This window comes from Carettochelys insculpta, chromosome 14 (assembly GCF_033958435.1).
Source record: "Carettochelys insculpta isolate YL-2023 chromosome 14, ASM3395843v1, whole genome shotgun sequence".
NCBI classification, from domain to species: Eukaryota; Metazoa; Chordata; order Testudines; family Carettochelyidae; genus Carettochelys; species Carettochelys insculpta.
This window is the reverse complement of record NC_134150.1, coordinates 961688-983507: the sequence shown is the minus strand read 5'-3', so window position 1 is coordinate 983507 and position 21820 is coordinate 961688. Positions and strand designations below refer to the sequence as shown.

Sequence of the window (21820 nt, the reverse complement as noted above, 5' to 3'; positions counted from 1 at the left end):
GGACCTAGGACTGTGGGAGGCAAGCCCCCTGCCCTGTCCCTGCTGCCCAGGGACCTGCGGGACCCAAGAGCCCCCATCCCCCAGTATAGGGGAAGGCCACCCCTCCTCCAGCAGCCCGTGAGCGGCTGCAGCCTTCCCTGGCCCCTGCTGGAGCACTGGAGAGAGTGTGAGCAGGTGGCACCCACCCCCAGCTTCCACAGAGCTAGTGTCCAAGCCTCAGCAGGGCTGAATCCCAGACAGCCGCAGGGCGGGGCGGGGGACACTGAAAGGGTGTGGAGGCTGGGGTAGGGGGCTGCCTATCACACCTGCTGCCCCGCCCCCGACAGCACCCAGGGCTGCAGCACCATTATTTAGGCTGGGTGAGAGTCCAGCTCTTTGGGGCTGGATGAAATGGACTGGACTGTGCCCCGGCCATCAGTGACACACTGGTCTCCACACTGCTCTTCTGGCAGCCTCTTCCCATGAGGGAACCCCACTTCCAGCGAGGACAGAGGGCTCGAGAGAACAGGAGGCAGAGTTCTTACCGTGCTGTGACCTTTCACCACAATGAAGCCCTCTTTGATGTTCGTCACCTCCACCGGCCAGGAACTGTTGTTGGCTCGGATAATATCCAGATCCCACACCTCTGCCTGGAGAGCAAGGAGAGAGGAGTGCACACAGGTACGCCAGCAGGCCAGGCCTAGGAACCTCACTGGCTCCTCCTAACAGTCACAGACATCACAAACCCTCTCGTCCCGCTGCCGCCTCTGGCCAGTGCAGCCCTGGGCCCCATGCAACACGGAACAGCTTTGGGCACAGCACTGGTGCACCCAGCCTCAACCAGCTGCCTCAGAAGCCTAGTGGCAACAAAAGCCAGTCATGTCAGGGAATCAAAGTTTGGTTCTGTTGCCTGGGGAGTGGCAGTCAGACACCCAATCAGCTGATCTGGCGACGAGCGGGCACACGACAATTCTCACCACAGGTGCCCACAGCAGGTTGGATGCCCTCTGCCCTGACATCTCTGGCAGGTAAGATGACGTCAGCGTCGCTGTCGGATGGGCAGGCTGCTCCCCTTCCACACGGTAGCTCCAGATGGCGGGACACCCCTGTAGCCAGGTGTTCAGCTCCCTTTGGGATTTCTCATCATGGCAGTGACTGAAGAACCAGACTACCAGCTAACCTAGGAGCAGCTTTGGGAATCAGTCTGGATCGCAGCCTCGCCGACTCGAGAGCTTTACGAGGGGTCTCAACCAATGCGGAGGTCAGATCAACCAATGTGCTCAGTGGAAAAGCAGATGCCAAAGCTCAGGAATCAGAGAAAAATGGACCTAGTTCTTCCCCTCCAACCTACCAATGACTCTCTACTGAACATTTTTGGTTAGCCAACTCTGTCAGCACCCCAAGGGGTGGACATCAGCCTCCTCTTTCGTTTCTCCAGATACAAAGCCTCTCTTTCTCCCTTGATTTACACCTGCTGTTTTTATAGAATCAGAGAGTGGGAAGAGGCCTCAGGAGGTCATCAAGTCCAGCCCAAAGCAGGACCTATTCCATCTAGATCATCCCAGCCAGGAGGTAAAGACCTCTGGGGAAGGATATTCTACCACCTTTCTTGGCAACCCCCTGCAGAGCGTCACCACCCTCCTAGTGAAATAGTTTTTTCCTAATATCCAACCTACACTTTCCCACCCCAGCTTGAGACCATTGCTCTTCATTCTACCATCTGTCACCTCTGAGAACAGTCTCTCTCCATCTTATTATACTGCACGGGTCACTTAGCCCCCTTGCTAGGCCCTATGACATCCCCTTCGCCGCAACGGGCACTGAGCCCATGGCTGGTGGTGTTGATGACGACGACGACGACGACAGCAAGCTCTGTAGATTTCGCTGTTTTAGAGGGACAGTGCCAGGATGCCCCAACACATACAGCCTAAAGCCATATTAATGTTTTCAGTGCTCTACCACATTGCAGATCTGCCACGCAAAGGCCGCTTGCTGTTGTCCTTTCTAGAGGAATTCCTCCAGCAGGGAGAAGAGCTTATTTTTCCCTTGATGTATTCGCTGCCTCCCCAACCTGCTTAGGTCTTACGTGAATTTCTGCCTCTCACTCTCAACTCTCTAACCCTCGATTAGTTCTCCACCATACAGGTAGAGTCACACTTCAGCTTCCTGCAAACTTAATGGTCATATGGACAAGGCTTTAATCTGCTCTGGTGAGCATCCTGCAGACCCAGAATCTGAATTTTGACAGTTTTCTTCCACCTTCCTTGAAAGTGAGATCCCAAAGCTGCAGCTGATAGCTGGCTCCTGCGGGGCAGCACACGCCACGGTACACCCAGCATTCAGTAACCTTCTAGAAGAGATGATGCAACGCCGATGAACGCTATTCTTAGAGTCCCCCTGGAGTCACTAAGCATGCATCTCCACTTAGCCACTTCTCATTGGTGTATTGGTACCATGGTGATGGGAGCATGAGAAACACCCATGACAGATCTGGGACAGTGGCTCTTTGCACAGTGAACATATCCTTCATCCAAAGCTCAGTCACAGCCATCTACTGAACATCTCCCATGTTCTGCCTGTCCCCTCTGAAGCACGGGGAATCACCCTTTGCTGGAAGAAAGGCTACAGGGCTAGATGGATCATGTGTCCGACCTAACACAGCCACTCTTACGTTCCCTATCAGAGATGAGAGCTTGCGTGGAAGGAGGAAAGGCTCCTTCCAGGTCAGTGGCTGGGACAGTACAGCGCACAGCACACTATGGCTGCCTGGCAGACGAGCTTGAGTATTTGCTTTTCCTTCTCAAAAACACATTTGTCAAGTTCTATTTAAAAAACCATCGGAAAAACACAAAGGCAAGAAACATCCAAATGGAGGCTGCTTGTGCAAACTGGCTTTTGCCCCCTTATGCACATGTGCCACGAGACAGAACACGTTATTTCTGTCCCCACCCAGCCCCAGCCTCATTCAGCGCACGGAACGGGCTGCACTTCACACCAGAGCCTGTCTATTTTCACACCTCACTTGGCATGCAATTCATGCACCTCCCTGAGCAAGTGTCTGATGATCCAAAGAACACTAGACTTGGAAGGGACCTCAAGAGGCCATCAAGTCCAGCCTCCTGCCCTCACGGCAGGACCCAGCAGCACCTAGCACACCCTTGCCATTGCTGTACTGGTGTACATCTCCTCACTGCATTACCTGAGTCTCTCAACAGGCATGTATGTGCAATGCTTCTGTGAGGCAGGAGCATTATATCCCCCTTTACAGATGGGGGATGGAGGCCCAGAGGCCAAGATTATCTGAAGTGACCTGCTGCAACTGTGGGAGCCTCCTGCTTTGGGGGCCTACCTTGATGGGTTGTAAAAGGACAGGATTTTTAGATGGCAGGTGCACAGGACTTTCCAAAACTCAAGTCCTTTTGGGGCGTCTTAAACGTCTTAAGCATTTGCCCCCCCGCCACGACGGGGAACTTTTGAAACTCTTGGCCAGAAAGATTAAGCATCTGGCTCGGAGCAGAGAGGCGTGAGCTGAAGCAGCATCTTTGGAGACAACGTGCCGTGCCCATCCACGACAGACTGCTCCTTCATCATGCCTCGCACAGTGGCTGCTTTCTGCTAGGCATGGGGCACTGTGCACTGGCCAGGGCATTCCTGGACGTCTGTATTCTGCGCTTTGCCGTTTTAAGGCTCTTTGGCTCACTTACTCAGCTCTCTGAACTAAGTGGCTTCCTATTTTGTGCCCTTCATGCATCCAATCCAAGCTCCCGCCTCCAGTTCTGCTACTTCCTTTTTGAAAAGGAACGTGAAGATCAGCGTGCTTCCTATTTAAGCGGAGGCTCTACCCCTGCTCTCCAGAGTGGCATCACACTTTCTGTACTGTTCTCTAGCCTTTTCTTGACACAGATTAAACCCATTTGCTTTTGGAGTATCACTGCATGCCGAGAAAGGGCTTCCACAGGATGGCCCACAGCAATGCCCTGGGCAGCCACAGTTAATTTCTAAACCCACCTGAGCCTAAACAGAAGTCGGCTGTTTGTCTCCCTCTTGGCCTCAACAACCAACCTGGCCACAAGGACCCGCGCAAGAGTCAGGCATGTCCAACTAACATCACTGCTGGCCCATCTGACACCGCTGCCTGAGGGAACGGGCTGGGGGGTTCCTTGCTTGCATGCCTCGGAGCACACTGAGCGCTCAACAGAACTGCGGTTTTCCGGCACTACAACGCCGAATGGTACCATACGAGCTAGGCAGGCTGTGGCAGCCATCCTGTCCACCTACAGCAATCAAAGGGAGGGGAAGGGCAGAAGCCAGCAGACGGACCCTTTCATTTTTCAAAGACGCACAGTCTGAACTCTGCTCTGTGTTCATGACACTGAAGGGAAGTCAGGAAGAGGCACGAAGCGCTACCCCGTACCTCTGGCTCCCTCAGTGCTATTCCAGTCCCAGGCCTCTTCACGACACAGGTTTCATTAACAGGGGAGGGTTGTGCCTGTCAGCCTAGGCTGCAAGTATTACGTTCCCATCACATGACCCTATGCACCTTTAAACGAAGGTACCCAGAGGGGGATCACAAACTCTCCTGACACTACAGTAGGGCCCAGGTCTCCAACCAATTCTAAATCAGCAGCCATGACAGAAGCTACTACTTTAGCCAACGAGCCACATTATTCTGACAATGCAAATAATTGTGACACTCTCCAGATGTATCAATTCTCTGTCTTAAGCAGCAACAACAAAATGCTTCAATGCTGGCTTTAATGAACAAAAATCATTACAGCAGGTGGGTCAAATTAGCGGAAAGTGGTTTTAGAATTCAGAAAGATCTTCTGAACTTTGTTCACTCTGAAGACGTTTTTTGATTTACAAAAAAATTTCTGTATGTGACAATTGTTGAGTTTGTATTGTTCAAGCCAACTAGCCACACGCTGCTAGTGGCTACCACAGCAATAGGGGATAACGTCTCCAGTCAGACTCACAGCTCCTTACCCTGTCCTCATGCAGCAACGCCAACGTCTGGCTTCCCTCTTCACCGCTCTCCTCATTCTCATCTGGGATGAAGGGGCACCAGATGATTCTCCGGAAGCTGTTCAGTGGGGTGCCCTCAGGTCGTTTTATGTTCACTAAGATCTCCTCTCTAATCACCACGTTAAGAAAGACAAAGTACAGTTCACATATAATCTGCTTGTGACAGAGCCTTGTCATGTCTCATATATTCAGTGCCTTTTGAATGACTTTCCACAGCTAGAAATTCCAAGGAGCTTGGTGGGGGAGGCAGGTCAGTTTACCTCCGTGGGCAAAAAAGTGACATTTACAGGAGACACTTAGATCCTTGTAAGTTTCTCTTATTTTTCACATACAAGGATGGAAAGACACAGCAGAGAAACAGAACACAGACACGCTTGCAAGTTATCAGAAAAACTCTATGATTCTTTGGTTGCGTAAGGTTGGAAACTGAGCTGGCTCTGGTTTTGTTAATTCAGCCAGCATTACGCTATTACGTGAAGGAAAAAAACAACCCACCACACTGGATGCAGAAAGGCCACCCCAATCACACAGAGGGATCCAATCCATACAACCACACACTGAAATTGAACAACTGCAGTATGCAATGGGCCACCCACAGTTCTCTCAACTTTCCTCTCATGCTGGTCACACTGAAGCAGTTACTTGGCTCAGTCTAATTCTTGACCTTCCCCCCTACCCCTCCACTCTCTGATTTGCTCACCTTGACTATCTTTTTCTGATTTGTCCTCCTTGCTTACTGTTTTTGGTTCTCTGTCTCTTAAATATTGAGTCTGTTCTGGTCTGGCTATGGTCTGAAAAAGTGGGTCTGTCCCACGAAAGCTCACCTAATAAACTATTTTGCTAGCCTTTAAAGTGCTACTTGACTGCTTTTTGTTTTGAAGCAGTTAGTTATACTTGTCCTCAAGAAGGAGGAAACTGTGACACTGAGGGATAAAGTAACGTGCTTTCCAGGAACACTGAAAATCTCAAACCCATCAGGAAAGGAGAGGTTTCACAACATTCAAATCCAGTGACTCACTTCAAGCAGCCCAAAAAAAGGCAGTAATGATAGAGTGAAGATCGAGGCAGGCAGATGTGAGCCAATCTTCTTTTAACAAGACCCAGATGGCAGTGCAGAGCAGTGAGCCAGGGTGAGCTAAGAGCCCATGGGGTTACTGGCTAACACCCGTCCTCGCCACTTACTCCTGTCAGAACACACACCACAAGCTCTTGTCTAGCCGCTCAGCATTATGTCTCAGTCACTGCAGCCTCCTGTCCGTGCTCACACCTGCTCAGAGTGCTGCTCCACACTTATCACCCCTCTCTGCAGCTCTCCACTGGCTCCCTCTCTGTTGCCTCAAACACAAACTGCTCCTCTCCACTTCCAAGGCCTTTAAGGGCCCCGCTGTGCTCCACCTCTCCTCTCCCATTCACTGCTGAAAGTCTGGCTCCTGCGTCCCATTGCCCTGCAATGCTCACCTGTGCCATTTGCAAACAAGCACATTTGTACCTTCTCTACTGCTGCCCGATACACTGAGGAGACACTCCACTCAGCAACTGCAAAACTACCTTGTCATCCTCCTCCAAAGCCCTCCTCTGGGGGCAGGACTACGGGAAGCTGGACAACAAGCCAGCAGCTGCCTCCAGTTACGCTGACTGTCCGCGTTTGCTGGAGCTCCCCAGTCTGTCTGCAGCCAAGGGCCGTCTCTTGGCTTATCCCTTGATTGCCAGCTCCTAGTGCTGGGACCGAACGTTTGTTCTGTGCCTGGGCACTATGTTAAAACAAACACTCACTGCGTCCGAAGGGGAGAGTGGGACTTCACTAGCCGTCAGGGCTCTGCTGTCTCCGGGCAGGCAGACACATTGCCAAGGTGGTGAGCACAGCACAGGAAAACACCCAGACAGATCACTCCCCAGTAATGCTCCTCCAGGGAACGCCCTTGCCCAGAAAGCTGGCTGTTTGGGGCATCTGGCAAACTCCCTCCCTGTGAAGTGGAGCTTCACTCTACTCCCCCATCTCTCTACTGTACAAATGGCTGGACTCTCTGGACAGCGCACAGCACCAAGAGGGGAAGTGCCCAATGAGAACCATCACTGCTCGTGCTGAGCAAGCAAGTACCTCCCGAGACCTGGGGCGTGATAGGATGGGGGCAGACCCCCGATTCATGCCCAAGACTGGCAGGTGGGAAAAAGGTGACAAATCTCGCCGCTCAGCCAATGGGGGATTAAACCCAGACAGACCACTTCAGCCTGCAGTGAGATGCCAGGCAGCCACTCCAAACCCATTACGTTACACTGACTAGCATGAAGGTCTGCAGTGCACCTGGTCAACCCCTATGGTTTCCACTCAGCAAATACCTGTCAGGACAGCTGTCTGATCATGGTCATGTGATCTTTAAGGGAGAAGCAAATGCCCTCAGGCCCCTTGGCTGCCAAGCTCTAAGGGAAAGGGGAGATAAACCCGGAGAAAACTTGGGTTTGTAAAGGCCCAGAAACTGAGCCTGGCTTTGCTGCTGCTTCACAAATAGTGCCCCCCAACTCAGTCCGGCAAGATACTGGATTTTCCCGTTGTCCATGGCCAGGCGCCAGACAAAGAGGTTGCCAGCCTCATCCAGGCAGGCCAGCTGGTTGGAGTTGAGATGGGCAAAAGCCAGGTCAGCCACACCACCCGTGAAGCCTTTCAGCAAGGTCCGTTCGGCCGTGCTGATGCTCAACACCCGAACCATGGCAGAGCCATTGCTGGCACCTGCAGAGAACACAAAGGGGAGATGTCAGTGCCTGGCAGGCTCTTTCTTCACTGGATTTCCTCTGGAGCCGGCAGCTACCTTCCAGGTTTCAGCACCCCTCCCAGACATCAGGCAGCACGGAGGCCCACCGGCAAGCCCTGGCAGCACCTGCCAGCCCAACAAGCGAGGCTGAGGGCAGAGAGAAGGGCCACAGGGCGTGCACAGTGAGATGTCACTGTAGCGGATGATCAGCTGTGTCCAGAAGCCTGTTCCACATGGACACAGTGGCCTTTCCTTGTAAGCTCCACCAGTAACACACCCCTGCAGCAGACTGGCCCAAAAGGCCTGGGGCCTGCTCTGGTGGGAGACTGTCACTTCTACAGTTCATCTTCAATGACAAACTTGCTCTCAGCTGAAGAGAATCAATTAGTTCTGTGTCTGTGCCGCTCTCTGCTCTCAGGGAAGGTGGTTTGTTGACAGCAGAAGAGCTATCCTGGGGGATGGAACCAGATCTCTCTATAGGACTCCCAGCTCTGGCACGGCTTATTGACTCAGTTCAGTCTCACACAGCCTCATACGCAGAGCAAACAGGCGCAGCCTCCGCAGTGACTAACTCTCAAAACCAGACCCTAGCACCCCTTCAAGTTAGCCTGGAAGACGCCAGCTCCCTACATGGTTCCCAAACTGCACTGAAGCGTGTGGTTTCAATTCTCCTTGCCTGCAGAGTGCATCTCCCCTTTCCCTAGGGAGTGTCTGCACTTAGGGCACAGATAATCCCAGCGCCGGCTCACCCGCTGCTCTTCCACCCGGGCCTTCCCCATCTCACCCTCTTAACCCCAATGGCTCCTCACGGCCTAGCAGATCTACCTGCCACTTCAGTGTTTCAGTCCACTCCTTCCTGCAGCACCAGCCCCATGCCTACTGCCAAGGGCATCTGACCCACAACAATGCGGAATGATGAGCTCCATGTCGAGAGTCAGGTGAAAGGCATGCTGGTAGCAACCAAAATGCGCAGAAGGAACCCAGGACAGATCCCCTGCATAAAGTAGCAGAAACCGTGCCTCACCTCTAATGGCATATGCCAGGTAGGAATTTGATACAGCTATCAGGTTGCCATAGTAGTATTTTTGTTCCCAGTCATACCTGGCCACTGGCTGTATTTTTACCTGGAAGGAGGAAAGAAATAAAAAGACAACCCGAGGAAAGCAAGACAGGAATCAGGTCAATACAGCCACTAAACAAAGGAGAAAGGCAATGCTCCAGCCGGCAGTGGTGGGATTTCAGAGCAACACAAAGGCACTACAGCCCCAAGCACAGGAAAAGGCTTCCAGCAGAGCAGCTGAAGAGTCCCTGCTCTGTAGGAAGGAACGCCATTTACACTGGAGCGACTACCACTGTGGCCCTCTTGCAGAAGGACTGAGGCCACGTCAGGGACCCCACTTATGTCAACAGAAAGGGTGTCTGGGCCCCATTCAGTCCTGGGGCTGAGGTACAAAGTGAGGAACTGAGAGAGACTAAGAATCCCAGCAGCAAACACACCCACTTCCACCTGAGACCGTCTGGCAGATTCCAGACCATGGGGTGTGGGAGGTGGGGGGAGAAGGAGACGATCGACATGTTTCTGGTCTCCAGGCTCCATGACAGTGGCTCATAGCCACAGGCTCTGCAGAAGCTCTGACTGACACAAAGTGAGGCAGCAACACCAGTGGCCGTGAACGCAGGCTAGTGCTCTCCGGTCAGCACAGAGTTCTTTCAACAGCTCCAGTGGGCCAGCCAAAGGCCTCAGGTGAGCAGCCCTAGGTACCCAAGAGATACCTCTTCTTTAACATCCTCCTTCAGTAGCTACATTCCACTGGAGCACGTAAGCCACTGGCCAGCAGCGGAGGCTTGTGAGTGCAGAAGAGGGCACGTCCCAGAGCTAACTTGTGATTATGGAACTCAGTCCTACAAGAAAAATGCAGGAGCAGAGGCCCCTGGCAGCCGGGGTTACCTGCAAACCTCATGTGAGTCAGCTCTGAAACAAGCTGGTGCCCTCCCCAGGGCCAGGAGGGAAGAGCAGGTGCACAGATACTCTGGGGACAGGGGGCATATGTGAGATCCACACTCCTTTACCTTGTTGCTCCCTCTGGCCTTGCTGGTGATGCTAGAGTCACTGCTGGCCACAATCTCCACATCTTTGGCTGATATCACCATGCAGGTGGAGCTGTCATCTCCCGAAAGGCAGCTTTGAAGAGAAAGAAAGAGCTTGTCTCACACTGGGCCGCCTTGGGATGGCGAGAGGGAAATCATGGCGCAGGGGATGCCACTGGGCACTTCCAGGCACCTTGCAGCAGCAGCACTGAAGCTCAGCACCACGGAGGGCCTGGCCTTCCTTTAAAAGGCTGCTCTTCGGCCAACCATGCCCAGAGGCCTGGCTTGCTCTCCCCTCGGCAAGCTATCCCTTCTCCTGTTTCCAATGACAGGCTGACTCTGAGCCATGTTGGGCCGCGCTCCAAATACCTCCACCAGGCAGCTGGCCCAATGCCAGCCAAGCGACTAACCCCAGCAGTCACACACACTGCCAGGCAATTCCCCAGCAACAGCCCAGAAACAAGAGCTAGTCTGCCAAAAAGCCAAACAATAGGCTCGCCGGGTGAGAGAGCCTAATGCTGAGGAGCCCAGGCGAGAGGCAGGGCGCTGGAGCACCCAGACCAATGGGTGGCTCGTAGGAGCACCTCCTGGGGGACTCGGGTGTCACTCGCGTTCTAGGAGTGAATGGGAAATAACCTCAGACCATGCATGCCTGGTCACATCGGGGGCTGGGCCCCCTCCAACGGGTGTGAAATTGCCCAAGGAGGGCGCAGGATGACTGGCTGCTGGATCTCAGGCTCACCAGCTCATGAAAAGTGCTGAAATACATCACTGTTTTTATCTCTGGGTAGCCACACTTCTACACCAATTAGTTACAGTTTTACATGCTACAGGCTCATTTTCTTACATGGGCCGAAAGGGGTTTTTCTCCCATGTAAACCGAACCAACATTTCCGTCGGCTTGGATGACGTTGGACAGGCTGGGAGAGGTGGGGTCCTGCTGTTTGCAAGGACAGGAAGTGCGGCCCGATGGGAAGTCCGCTCCCCCTCCTCTAATCAACACACATTTGTGTGCACCCCAGAAGCACCCTTAGTGGAAGGTCAGGCTGTCACTTGACCGGCTCTTGTGCTGCACAGCAGCTGAAGACAGCCTCCGAGAAATCCTAGTTAATGAAGGGGGTGACAGAGGGCCTGGGCCAGAAGAAGTCTCCACCAACGAGCAAATTTCCCGTTTCTACCCGTGCCGGTGCAGACTGCTGACCCCGGCACTCCAATAAGACCTGATTCCTGAGCTCATCACAGAGCGCTGCCCAATGCTCCTTAGCCCTGACCTGTAGCCCATCCTGCTCCATCCTCCCTGCCGCCTGCAGCTCCACCCCTGCTCCTCAACAGCGTTCCCTGCAAGCTGTGCAGGCAGGAGAGATTCCAATGCCACCCAGCTGACAAGCAGAGCGCCCACAGCTCGGTTTGGTTCTATTGCTGGTGCACGCCCGCACACACCTCAGGGCATTCTGCGCACAGCTGGAACGCTGCTCCTGCCTCCTGCCACACAGCATGCCCTATCACTGGGATTACAGCACGTCTCAACTGCTGTCCCCAGGGAGCAGTAAAAACATGGACACAAGAGCTCCCAAGAGCCTGGACTGGCTCACTACCTCCAGCTCACTGACTTATTTGAACTGAGAACAATTGCAGTTTAACGGGCTTTTGCCTGCTGGGACGGCAGAAAAGAGACAGAGGGAGAGGATGTCTCCCAGGCAATTGGAATGAACCTGGTAACTATCAAACACTTACATGACTTGCTTCTCCTGCAGGGCTCCCAGAGGAACAGTTCGGAGCATCGGCTTAGCCAAGGGAGCTCCATCTCCAGCCGCAGTGGGGTCCGGCACCAGCAGCCCATTCAAGTCCCCGTTGTACGAGTTGGGCGGACGCTGATTTTCACTCACTGAACCTGAGAGAGAACAACAACAACAACACAGGCAACACCGACGGGACATGGCACATTGTGGAATGCCCCACCAGCTGGCTATGCCGACTGCGCAGGAGAGAGCACGCTCCACGCCCGCACGGAGCTCCTGTACTGCTCCTCCCATCAGGATTAAGTCTTCCCAGGAAACAAACAGGAGACAGCAATGGACACAGGCAGGAAATCCAAACAAAGCACCGAAGGCCCAGCACAGCAGTAGTGTCGAATGCTTGTCCCGTGGGCCAAATGCAGCCAACTTGAGCCACTCAGCCGGCACCACGCTGCACAGCAGGTCTCTAGGCGTTAGGGCTGCAGGGAAAGTCTTCCAAAAACGACCCAGGTAACTGACATGGTGACAGACACCTGAGCCTGCAGACAGCCTGAGCTGACTGATGCGAGATACCACAACATTCATGTCAATCAGCTAAGGATGGAAGCCTCGGGACACTAACACGGGTACACACCCATGCTTCTAGTATGTGCTAACTACTGGAGCTGCCACAGCTAGCTCAGGTAATCACATGTGCAACTGCCGACACAAACAGCAGTGAGCGTCCAAGTGCTGGTGGCATTTCTCAGAGGCACATAAAGTTCATGCCCTGTTTGAGTAGGAGCTCCACCTGGAGTCAAGCTTGGCCCCAGCTTTGTATGCTTGGCCTGGAGCATGTTGCCTTTAAATCAGGGGGACACTGAGCCACTGGCAGCCTGCAGAAGGCCAGCAGTGTCAGGGACACGTTTCCACGACAGTTACTCCCGTAGGCAGGACTAAGGGTTAACCATCCAAAAGAGAAATGAATACGCACCGGAAGTGCCTGGCACTGGGCCTGGACCCCTGACGTCACTTGCCTCCGCAAAATTGTATCAGAGCTGCCTGAAATTTTCCCTGGACCTGAAAACTGAAACCTGATTTACTGTTGCCCTGGCAACAACAGCTGCAATGGGCTTGTTGTGAAATGGCTGCTCAGGTTAACGCTCTGCTGGTACTGGCAAACGCAATGAACTCAGACATAGCTCCATTCACAAACAGCAGAGCCACAGAAAGCAAAACCAACTTCCCACATACCAGACAGAGCAGTTCATTGCCTGAGCACATCAGGGAATGCGTTTTCTTGCCTCAGTCTTCACGGACAAGGTCAGCTCCCAGACTATAGCACTAGGCGCTGCAGTGTGGGCAGCCCTCGGTGGGGAAAGGACAGGTTACGTGGCTATTTAGAAAAGCCAGACGCGCACACATCCATGGGTCTGGAGGAAAGTCAATGGATGCGATATACCTTGAGTTTAGCAAAGCTTTTGATACAGTCTCCCACAACACTCTTGCCCATAAGTTATGGAAGTATGGATTGGATACATGGACTGTAAGATGGACAGAAAGCTGGCTAGTTGGTCAGGCCAAAAGAGTACTGATCAATGGCTCAGTGTCTGGCTGGCGGTCAGCTTCAAGTGGAGTGTTCCATGGATCGCTTCTAGGGCCGGTACTGTTCCACTTCTTTACTAATGAGCTGGATGAGGGGATGGATTGCACCCTCAGCAAATTTGCGGACGACAGTAAGCTAGGGGGAGGGGTAGATATGTTGGAGGGTAGGGACAGGGTCCAGAGTGACCTACATAAATTGGTGAATTGGGCACAAAAGAAATCTGATGAGGTTCAACAAGGAGAAGTGCAGAGTTCTGCACTTGGGATGGAAGAATCCCAAGCATTGTTACAGGCTGGGGACCGACTGGCTAAGTGGCAGTGCAGCGGAAAAGGACCTGGGGATTACAGTGGATGAGAGGCTGGATATGAGTCAGCAGTGTGCCCTTTTAGCCAAGAATGCTAATTGCACATTGGGGTGCATTAGGAGAAGATCAAGGGACTGGAGCACATGACCTATAAGGAGAGGCTGAGAGATTTGGGCTTATATAGTCTACAGAATAGTGCGGGGCAATTTGATAGCAGCCTTCAACTTCTTGAAGGGGAGCTCTGAAGAGGATGGAGAGAAGCTGTTCTCAGTGATGACAGGTGGCAGAACAAGGAGTAATGGTCAGAAGTTACAGGGGGAGAGGTGTAGGTTGGACATTAGGAAAAACTATTTCAGCAGGAGGGTGGTGAAGCACTGGAATGCGTTACCTAGAGAGGTGGTGGAAACTCCATCCCCAGAGGTTTTTGAGTCCTGGCTTGACAAAGTCCTGGCTGCGATGATTTAGTGGGGGTTGATCCTGCTTTGGGCAGGGGGCTGGACTCAATGACCTCCTGAGGTCCCTTCCAGCCCAAGGATTCTATGTTTGTAAAAAGAGGCACTAAATCAAGGACTGAATATTCAACATCCCAGAAGCAGGGCTGCGTTCTCACAGGGCAGGGATGTCCCGACCCTCAGGGGGCCCCCATGCTGCACTAAGTGGCACTACATGGAGCAGGTGGCAAGCTCCATTCACACTGTACATAGAGACTCCAGGTCACAGAATGTACTGCACTCAGTACCATGGGGTGATGAAGGCACCCATTACAGCTTCCCCAGCAACAACAGGAAACTGATACAGTCCCAGCTGGTTGCCCCTGCAGAAAAGTATGCTGGGCAGTGGAGCCGGTATCTGCCGTGGCAAGAGGCGGCATTAAAGGAGGTAAACTCTCTGCTCCCCCTACACCCAGAGGTACTGGAGGTTCCCACGTATCTCTGCTCCTGGTGCCAGAAAACAGCATGCAGCAGTGGGGGCCATGGCTGGCTGGCACAACAACTTACTGTAGTTCAGGATCATACATAGCTACTTGCAATGCAAACCTAGCCAAACAAATTGCAGGGGCAGTATGCTTGGCCCTGGAGGACGTATGTGGGGACACAGGGTCACTTTAGCAATCACATTAACAGGAACAAGTTACTCTGACCTACTGCAGTCCTTCCCCACGGCTTCAAAGAGAGAAGCAGATCACCACCATCCTGTGGAGAAAGCAAAGCCACTGACCACATACTGGGTGATCAGCGGCTCAAATTCAATACAACAACACTTGGTCTCAATAGATAAAGCAATTATCTCATGCATTACAAGGACATTTGGCCTTCATTAGGTATTCGCAATGATCTCAGGCAAGACACTTGTAAACCTCACCCCCTGCCTTCAGTTCTACGTACCTCACCTGTCAAATTTTTTTTGACTTCTGTACTATGTAACCGTCAGTCTGTGCTGGAAATACTATAGATATGAAGAAGTGGGTCTGTCCTACGAAAGCTTATCACCTAATACATTATTTTGGTAAGTCTTTAAGTGCACGTGACTGCTGGTTTGTTTTGTTAGAACACAGAGTAACACGGCTCCCTCTCTTGCAGATCAAGAGGAGTGAGGAACAAAGGGAGCTGTGAACCTAGCTACCCTTCCCCACAGGCACACAGATTTCTTACTGTGAGAGGCCGGTGAGAAGACCACAGTGCTGTGCATGGGAGATGTTAACTTGTAACTAGTACCTGGGTAAAACCCACAAAGTAAAAAGCTAGGGTTGAAAAGGGGAAGGATCTGAATCGCTCCTTAGTTCACCTCCACCTAGACTAGGCCTCTGGAGGCTTTTTTTAGAGCCTAAACAACATAAGTATATCCCATTCCATCTCATTCCCTTTTGTCCAGTATTGCCCCCCTGGTTACTTGTCTGCTGAGTGACTACTGATCCCAATTCCCCCAATACCAGCTTGCGAGGCAGCTTTCGCACTCCACACTGGGCTGTAAGCAGGGTTCCCTCTAATTTTTTCCATCCAGGTGTGCAATAAATTTCGTTATGTGCACCACAAATAGACACATGTAGTGCCCAGTGTGGGCACACTGCTAAGCAGCTGGGCAGTCCCTGAACCTCTCCTCTGTGGCTGACCAAGCACTCAGCTTCAAGGGAGCACTGATCCTGAAGGACGAACGTGACACTAAAGTAAGTGTCAGAGAAAGCTGCCCTTTTTCGAATCCATCCCAGGAGTCCAAGGGACAAAGGAACCATTTCAGGTCATGGATAGAGGCCTTAACACCCAACCCTGATATGCAAGGTTCCCTCAAAAACCACTACTCAGGCAGCGCACTTCTATCAGCTGCCTCTAGCATGTATCCCTGCACCTAGGTCCAGTAGAGCTTACGGCAAGAGCAGCAAGGGAGGAAAAAGATGGTGTAAGAAGAGGGGTAGGTTTGAGAGAGTTAGGGAGACCATGAGAGAGGGGAAAGGAGTGACAGTCAGAGATGAGAAAGAAAGGAAGCCCAGCCCAAGAAACAAAGGCCTGACTAGCTCTCACCAACAAAAGTTGACCAGTCACCTAACTGAGCACTTTATTGCTATTGGAAAACCAGCATCCTACACTGGCCAAGCCTCCCTGATGCAGACACAGCTCTCCTGGTGACACCATGCTATGTCCTGGTATAGGAAAACCACCCCCAGAAAGGAAACCACCTAACTGCAGGAACACAAGGGGCTCCTGACAGCACAGCTGGGGCAGTTAGGGAATCACACCTCTATGCCAGTGCAAAGTTGCCACTGGCTCTGCTTGTTTCTTTGCAAGCATGAGCCCTTTTCCTCCTGGCCACTAGTGGGACAGATACTCCTGCTACCACGTTTCAAAACGTTACCATAGATATCCAGACAGGTTTTTCAATGAGAAGCTTTTAATAATGGAGGAACCACACCTTTTTCACACAACTAGGACCATAGCTAAAACATGATTCTAGGATGCATTAACAGGTGTGTTGTGAACAAGCCACGAGAAATCATTCTCCCGCTCTACTCTGCACTGGTTAGGCCTCAGCTGGAGTATTGTGTCCAGTACTGGGCACCGCAGTTCAGGAAGGATGTGGAGAAATTGGAGAGGGTCCAGAGGAGAGCAACGAGAATGATCAAAGTTCTAGAGAACATGACCTATGAAGAAAGGCTGAAAGAATTGGGCTTGTTCAGTTTGGAAAAGAGAAGATTGAGGGGGGACATGACAGCAGTTTTCAGGTATCTAGAAGGGTGTCATAAGGCAGAGGGAGGGAACTTGTTCTTTTTGGCCTCTGAGGATAGAAGAAGAGGCAATGGACTGAAATTGCAGCAGGGGAGGTTCAGGTTGGACATTAGGAAAAAGTTCCTAACTGTCAGGGTGATCAAACACTGGAACAAATTGCCAAGGGAGGTGGTAGAATCTCCATCACTGGAGATATGTAAGAAGAGGTTAGATAGCTGGCTTTCAGGGAGGGTTTAGAAAGTGCTTGGTCCTGCCATGAGGGCAGGGGGCTGGACTCGATGGCCTCTCGAGGTCCCTTCCAGTCCTACTCTTCTATGACTCTATGGTGCTGCCGAGGGCTCCAAAAAGAGAGAGAAATAACAGAAGAGGTAAAAGAAACTCACAAGGCCCACTGGCAAAGACACTTCAACATGGGAGCAACACTTCCCTTGAGAAAGAAAGCTGATCAACTCAACACCATCCACAGCAGGAACCTCAGTAAGGCGTGGGCAGATTTTACAGACTGATTATTTGCTTCTACCTTTTGGGGAGAAAGACCCTTGTGACAGGATCAGAGCTGCTATTCAGAGGAGGGGAAGTTCAGAAGTGTGGAGAACTTGGTAGGATATCCTAGGGGGTACCCTAGAGAGAGAGTAGCCTGCTCAGACAGCCCAGATAAGAACCAGAAAGAAAATGGGGATAGGAATGAGTGACATCTGAGTCAATGACAGAGCAGAGCTGTACAACTGAAAATCGCTGCTACCTCGCAGCAAACAGCCTACGGAGACAACCACAAGCATTACTCTTGGATGAGAAGATGTAACACTCCCCATTCCAAAACATGGGAGTTTATTAATACTAAAGGCAGCCCTACTGCTGAGTTTCTTTTGGTTACTTATCCAGCCAAAGTATCAGATTAGTAAGAAAAACTCAACTGCAACAGCAAAACCTTTAAGGCTGAAAAGGAAAAAACAAATAAGCCATTAAGTTCTCAGTTAAGAGGCTCAATCCAAGCTTAACTCGGACCTCTACAGACACTTGCCCACAACTCCCACATCCAGACAACGCCCACCTGGCCTCTCTCTCTCTCTCTCTCTCTCTGTAGCAAAGAGATGGAGTTGCAGCACCTGTATCACCAGAGAGAACAGTCGGACAGCGAGGCAGCAGTGGATCCTACACCCGCAGGTGGAAGTTAATAAGCAAACTCTGGCTCATCCCAGGCTAGCTGTAATGGGAACTCTCTCTGCACAAGCTAAGCAGGCGTAATGGCCAAGTCATCAGAAAACATCTGAAGCTTTTGCACATCAGGGACACAAATGGTCAGGTCTATGGCACTAAATTGAAATAGAAGCGTTGCAGAGACTGAGCCCAGCAGTATTGTCTGATCGTTCACACCACTGCTCCATGCCTTCTACCACAATCATGAAACCAAGCATGCTGGAATTAGCAGTGGAGGTTAGACTCTACTACCCTAGAGCAACTGGGTGTCAGTCACAAAGGCCCTAACTGGTAGCTGGCTATCAGAAAAGAAAAGAGGATATCAATCATTTGTCAAACTAGCCCTCTTCACTTACACACCCAATCAGCAATGACAAAAGAATGGAGCTGGAGAGGCTGAAGTGCTGGTGGACCAGATGTTTGGGACCCTGCACTCAATTTTAGTCTTCATATTTTTAGAAAACCTAGCAAGATGCAGAGTTACTACCAGGGATGGCTGCATCCGCACTTCCACAATGCAAAGCCTTTTTCACAGCTGTCAAAAAGCCTCAGTGAGACCAGCAAGGGGCTCAGCTCTGAGAGTATCAGTTGTGGAAGAGCAGTTCCATTGCACCTCCCATGACACACCCACACCTCACTCAGCCAAGTCCCACACCCACAACTTTGCAGGAACCCAGGGGCCACAGAGAGGCAGAGTGAAGGCAACCTAATTTTGAGTATGGAGCCAAAGTCCACAGAAACCCCAGCATCTGCATGGATCAAGATGGGACACAGTATGCTGGGACTGAGTCAGAGGGCTGACAGTAAAATGAGAAGGCAATGAACATGCGATGGTCAGCCTTTGGCCATCCCAGGAGTGGAGCAGCGCAGGCCAGGAATCCGAGGATGCTCCTCTCCACTCTGCCATGACACCAGGTGCTACCAAAGGCACATCAGAACCATTTCCCAGAGGACAATGTGGCTATTCCAAGCAGGCCTAGGTAACATTTTGGCACAGTTTAGCTGTGCTGCTGGAAATGGCTTGGGCTTTGGGGTTGTGGCAGTAGCAGTTACATTTAAGATCTTATTAATTATTGGGACCTTATTATTTGTATTGCTGTAGCACCTAGAAACCGTCATTATGCTTCAGGATCCCACAATGGTAGGACGAAACAAAGAAACAACCCCTGCCCTAGGGAACTTAAATGCAGCATGAAGTAAGACAACATGTAGTACATTACAAACAGATGCGGGGGGAATACAAGGAAACCATGAGACAATACAGCAGACCCCAGACCTACACAGGGATTGTGTTCTCACAACACCCAGGTAAGTCAAATTTCCCACACAAGGCAGGAGAGCCAGGAAACTGACCACTGGCTCTGGCAAGTGGAGGGGAGCTGGGAACCAGGCAGCCCAGCTCCCTTCCACTGGTAGGAGCTAGGGAACTAACTGGGGGAAGCCAGGGAGAAGCCATGCTGCTGCAGCTGCATGTCCGGCTTCCCCCTGCAGGGGGAGCCGGGTGGGCAGACAACCGCAAAGCAGCTTCAAGTTGTGCCTCACTTGAATTAACACGAGTTAAGAGGAACATGAACTCCTGCATTTCCGGGGTCTAATGTACTGATCAGCATGACAAGCAATGAACTCTGCACACCACAGCCAGCTGTTGCCAAGTTCCCTGTAGCTGTCAGGGCTAAGAAGCATTAAGAAGTGATGTAAAGGCAGATAATGAGGCAAATGTACAGGGTGTTCAGAAGATGCTCCTCCCAAGGTTGAGGGATTGCATGGGAAGAAGCATAAATGTGTCTGAAAATGTAACACATGCAATAAAGGCCGGCACCGCAGAGGGACTTGATAGTGACTAAGAGATGACAGACAGAAGTGGGATATGAGCAAACAGTGCACACTTACAGCCAAAACAACTAGTGGCATATTGGGTTGCTTTCATAGGAGAGCTGCCAGCAAATCCAGGGAAGTGATTATTGCCCTTTATTCAGCACTGGTGAGGTTGCACCTGGAGTACTACATTCAATTATAGGCCTCCCACTATAGAAATGTGGATACACTGGAGAAAGTCCAAAGGAGGGTGACAAAAATCATTAGGAAAGGCTGAGAAATTTGGACTTATTCTGTCTACAGAAAAGAAAAACGAGGAGAGGTTTGATAACAGCCTTCAACTACTTGGACAACCTTTTAGAGGGGTTCCAAAGAGAATGGAGACAAGGTGTGACAGAGGGCAGAACAAGGAGCGATGGTCTGAAGCTACAGAGGGGGAGACGTAGGTTGGATATTAGGGAAAACTCCTTTCCCCAGGAGGGTGGTGCAGCACGGGAACGCGCTGCGGAGAGAGGTGGTGGATTCCCCATCCCCACAGGTTTTTAAGTCCCGGCTTGACAAAGCCCTGGCTGGGATGACTTGGTTGGGGTTGGCCCTGCCCCAGGCAGGGGGCTGGACTCGATCACCTCCGGAGGTGGCTCCCAGCCCTGGAATTCTCGGCAGGGCGGGGACGGACTCCGACGGCCTGGAGGGCGCAGACCCGCCGCGTGGGAGGGATGCGGGGGGAAGGGGCGCGGTGCGGAGCGAGGGGCGCCCGGCCAAACGGCAGGCGAGGACGGTCTAACGCCGCCGCGCCGCGCCGCGCAACACGGACGTGCGATCGGGGGGCGGCGGCGGCTGCGGCGGGGAGGGGCGGGCCTGAACGTCCAGTACGCGCCTGCCGCGCCGCCGAGGGGAGCGGAGCGGAGCGGAGCAAAACGCCGTCCACCCCGCCCGGCCCGGCCCGGCCCGACTCCACCCTGGGCCCCAGCGGCTCCCGGCGCGGCGCAGCGCAGCGCAGCGCAGCAGCGAGGGGGGCAGGGGCGGACCCCTCACCTGCCGGCCGGTCCAGCTTGAGGATGTCCCGCAGGTGCTGCGTCGCGTCCTCTATGTCGATGCTGGCGGAGGCCATGGGCCCTCTTCCCGCTTCGCCGCCCCGCTCCCAAGTCCGTCCCGCCGACTCCACTTCCGCTTCCGGTCCGTCGCCACCGCGGCCCCCGGAAACCAGACCCGGGCGGGAACGTTCCCCCAGAACCAGCGACTGTGGGCGAGTCCCCGCCCCTGCCCAGGCCCCGCCCCCACTGCCCGGCTCGGAGGCCGTCGGGCTCGGGAGGGAGGGGGAGGGCGCCTGCTAGTGGATGGTGGGGGAAGGGGTAATGTTAAACAGGGGACAGGGGCTGTTGTTAGGTGGGGTAGGCTGGGGGCTGTTGTTATGGGACAGGGGCTATTGTTAGGTGGGGTAGGCTGGGGGCTGTTTTATGGGGGTAAGGACAATGTGCCCTTCAACTTTTTCATTGCAGCAGAATAAATATTGTTCTGTGCACAGAGGCACGTGCAGCTGGGCACCACCCATAGGAACACACTGGGGGCACTCCTGCTAATCAGCTGGGTGACACCTGACTCTCCTGGGCAGATGCCACAGCACGCACTTACAGAGAACACTGGTTAGGGGACAGGGCAGGTGCTGTTGTTATGCAGCAGGAGGTTAGTATTAAACAGGGTGAGTGGGGAGGAGTTATGGGGTAGGGGTTATTGTCAGACAAGGTGGGGCAGGGGCTATGATAGGGCATGGAGCTAGAATTAGGAATGGGTTAGAGACTGTTATGGGGAAGAGGCTACTGTTAGGGTAGAGCAGGGACAATCATTATGTGGACAGAAGACAAGTTATTGTTATGGGGTGAGGCTACTGTTAGAAGGGATGGCAAGCTGCTGCCTAGTTTGCAGGGGCATTGGTCTGCCCTCTGTGGTCCATGCTGGGGCTCCTGCAGTACTGCTTCAGGGGAGCTGCAGATGCTCAAACACCTGCCATGCAGCTTTTGCCCTGCTGTCCCTGAGGAAGGGACTTCCCCTGCAGACTACTAATGTTAATGCAAGTCACTGCCCAGGCCATCACAGTGCAAGAGCAAAGGTGGTTTGCCCTGAGTGGC

At 52.6% G+C, this 21820-nt stretch overlaps 1 protein-coding gene across 2 annotated transcripts in view; it reads right to left on the bottom strand.

Moving 5' to 3' along the window:
• Positions 1-20858, bottom strand: part of EDC4 (enhancer of mRNA decapping 4) — a 42673-nt gene extending 21815 nt beyond the window's left edge. Inside the window, exons 1-7 of one of the 2 annotated variants that reach the window (XM_075009255.1) lie at positions 20730-20858; positions 11574-11730; positions 9822-9933; positions 8776-8875; positions 7540-7729; positions 4966-5113; positions 525-629 (exon numbers count right to left, since the gene is read on the bottom strand). In XM_075009255.1, the coding sequence (XP_074865356.1) occupies positions 525-629; positions 4966-5113; positions 7540-7729; positions 8776-8875; positions 9822-9933; positions 11574-11730; positions 20730-20805 (888 nt within the window). In that variant the 5' untranslated portion in view covers positions 20806-20858. Of the gene's footprint in view, positions 1-524; positions 630-4965; positions 5114-7539; positions 7730-8775; positions 8876-9821; positions 9934-11573; positions 19035-20729 lie in introns of those variants that run through there. The other variant, XM_075009254.1, reaches the window with a different exon arrangement.
• Positions 20859-21820: the final 962 nt, after the last annotated feature.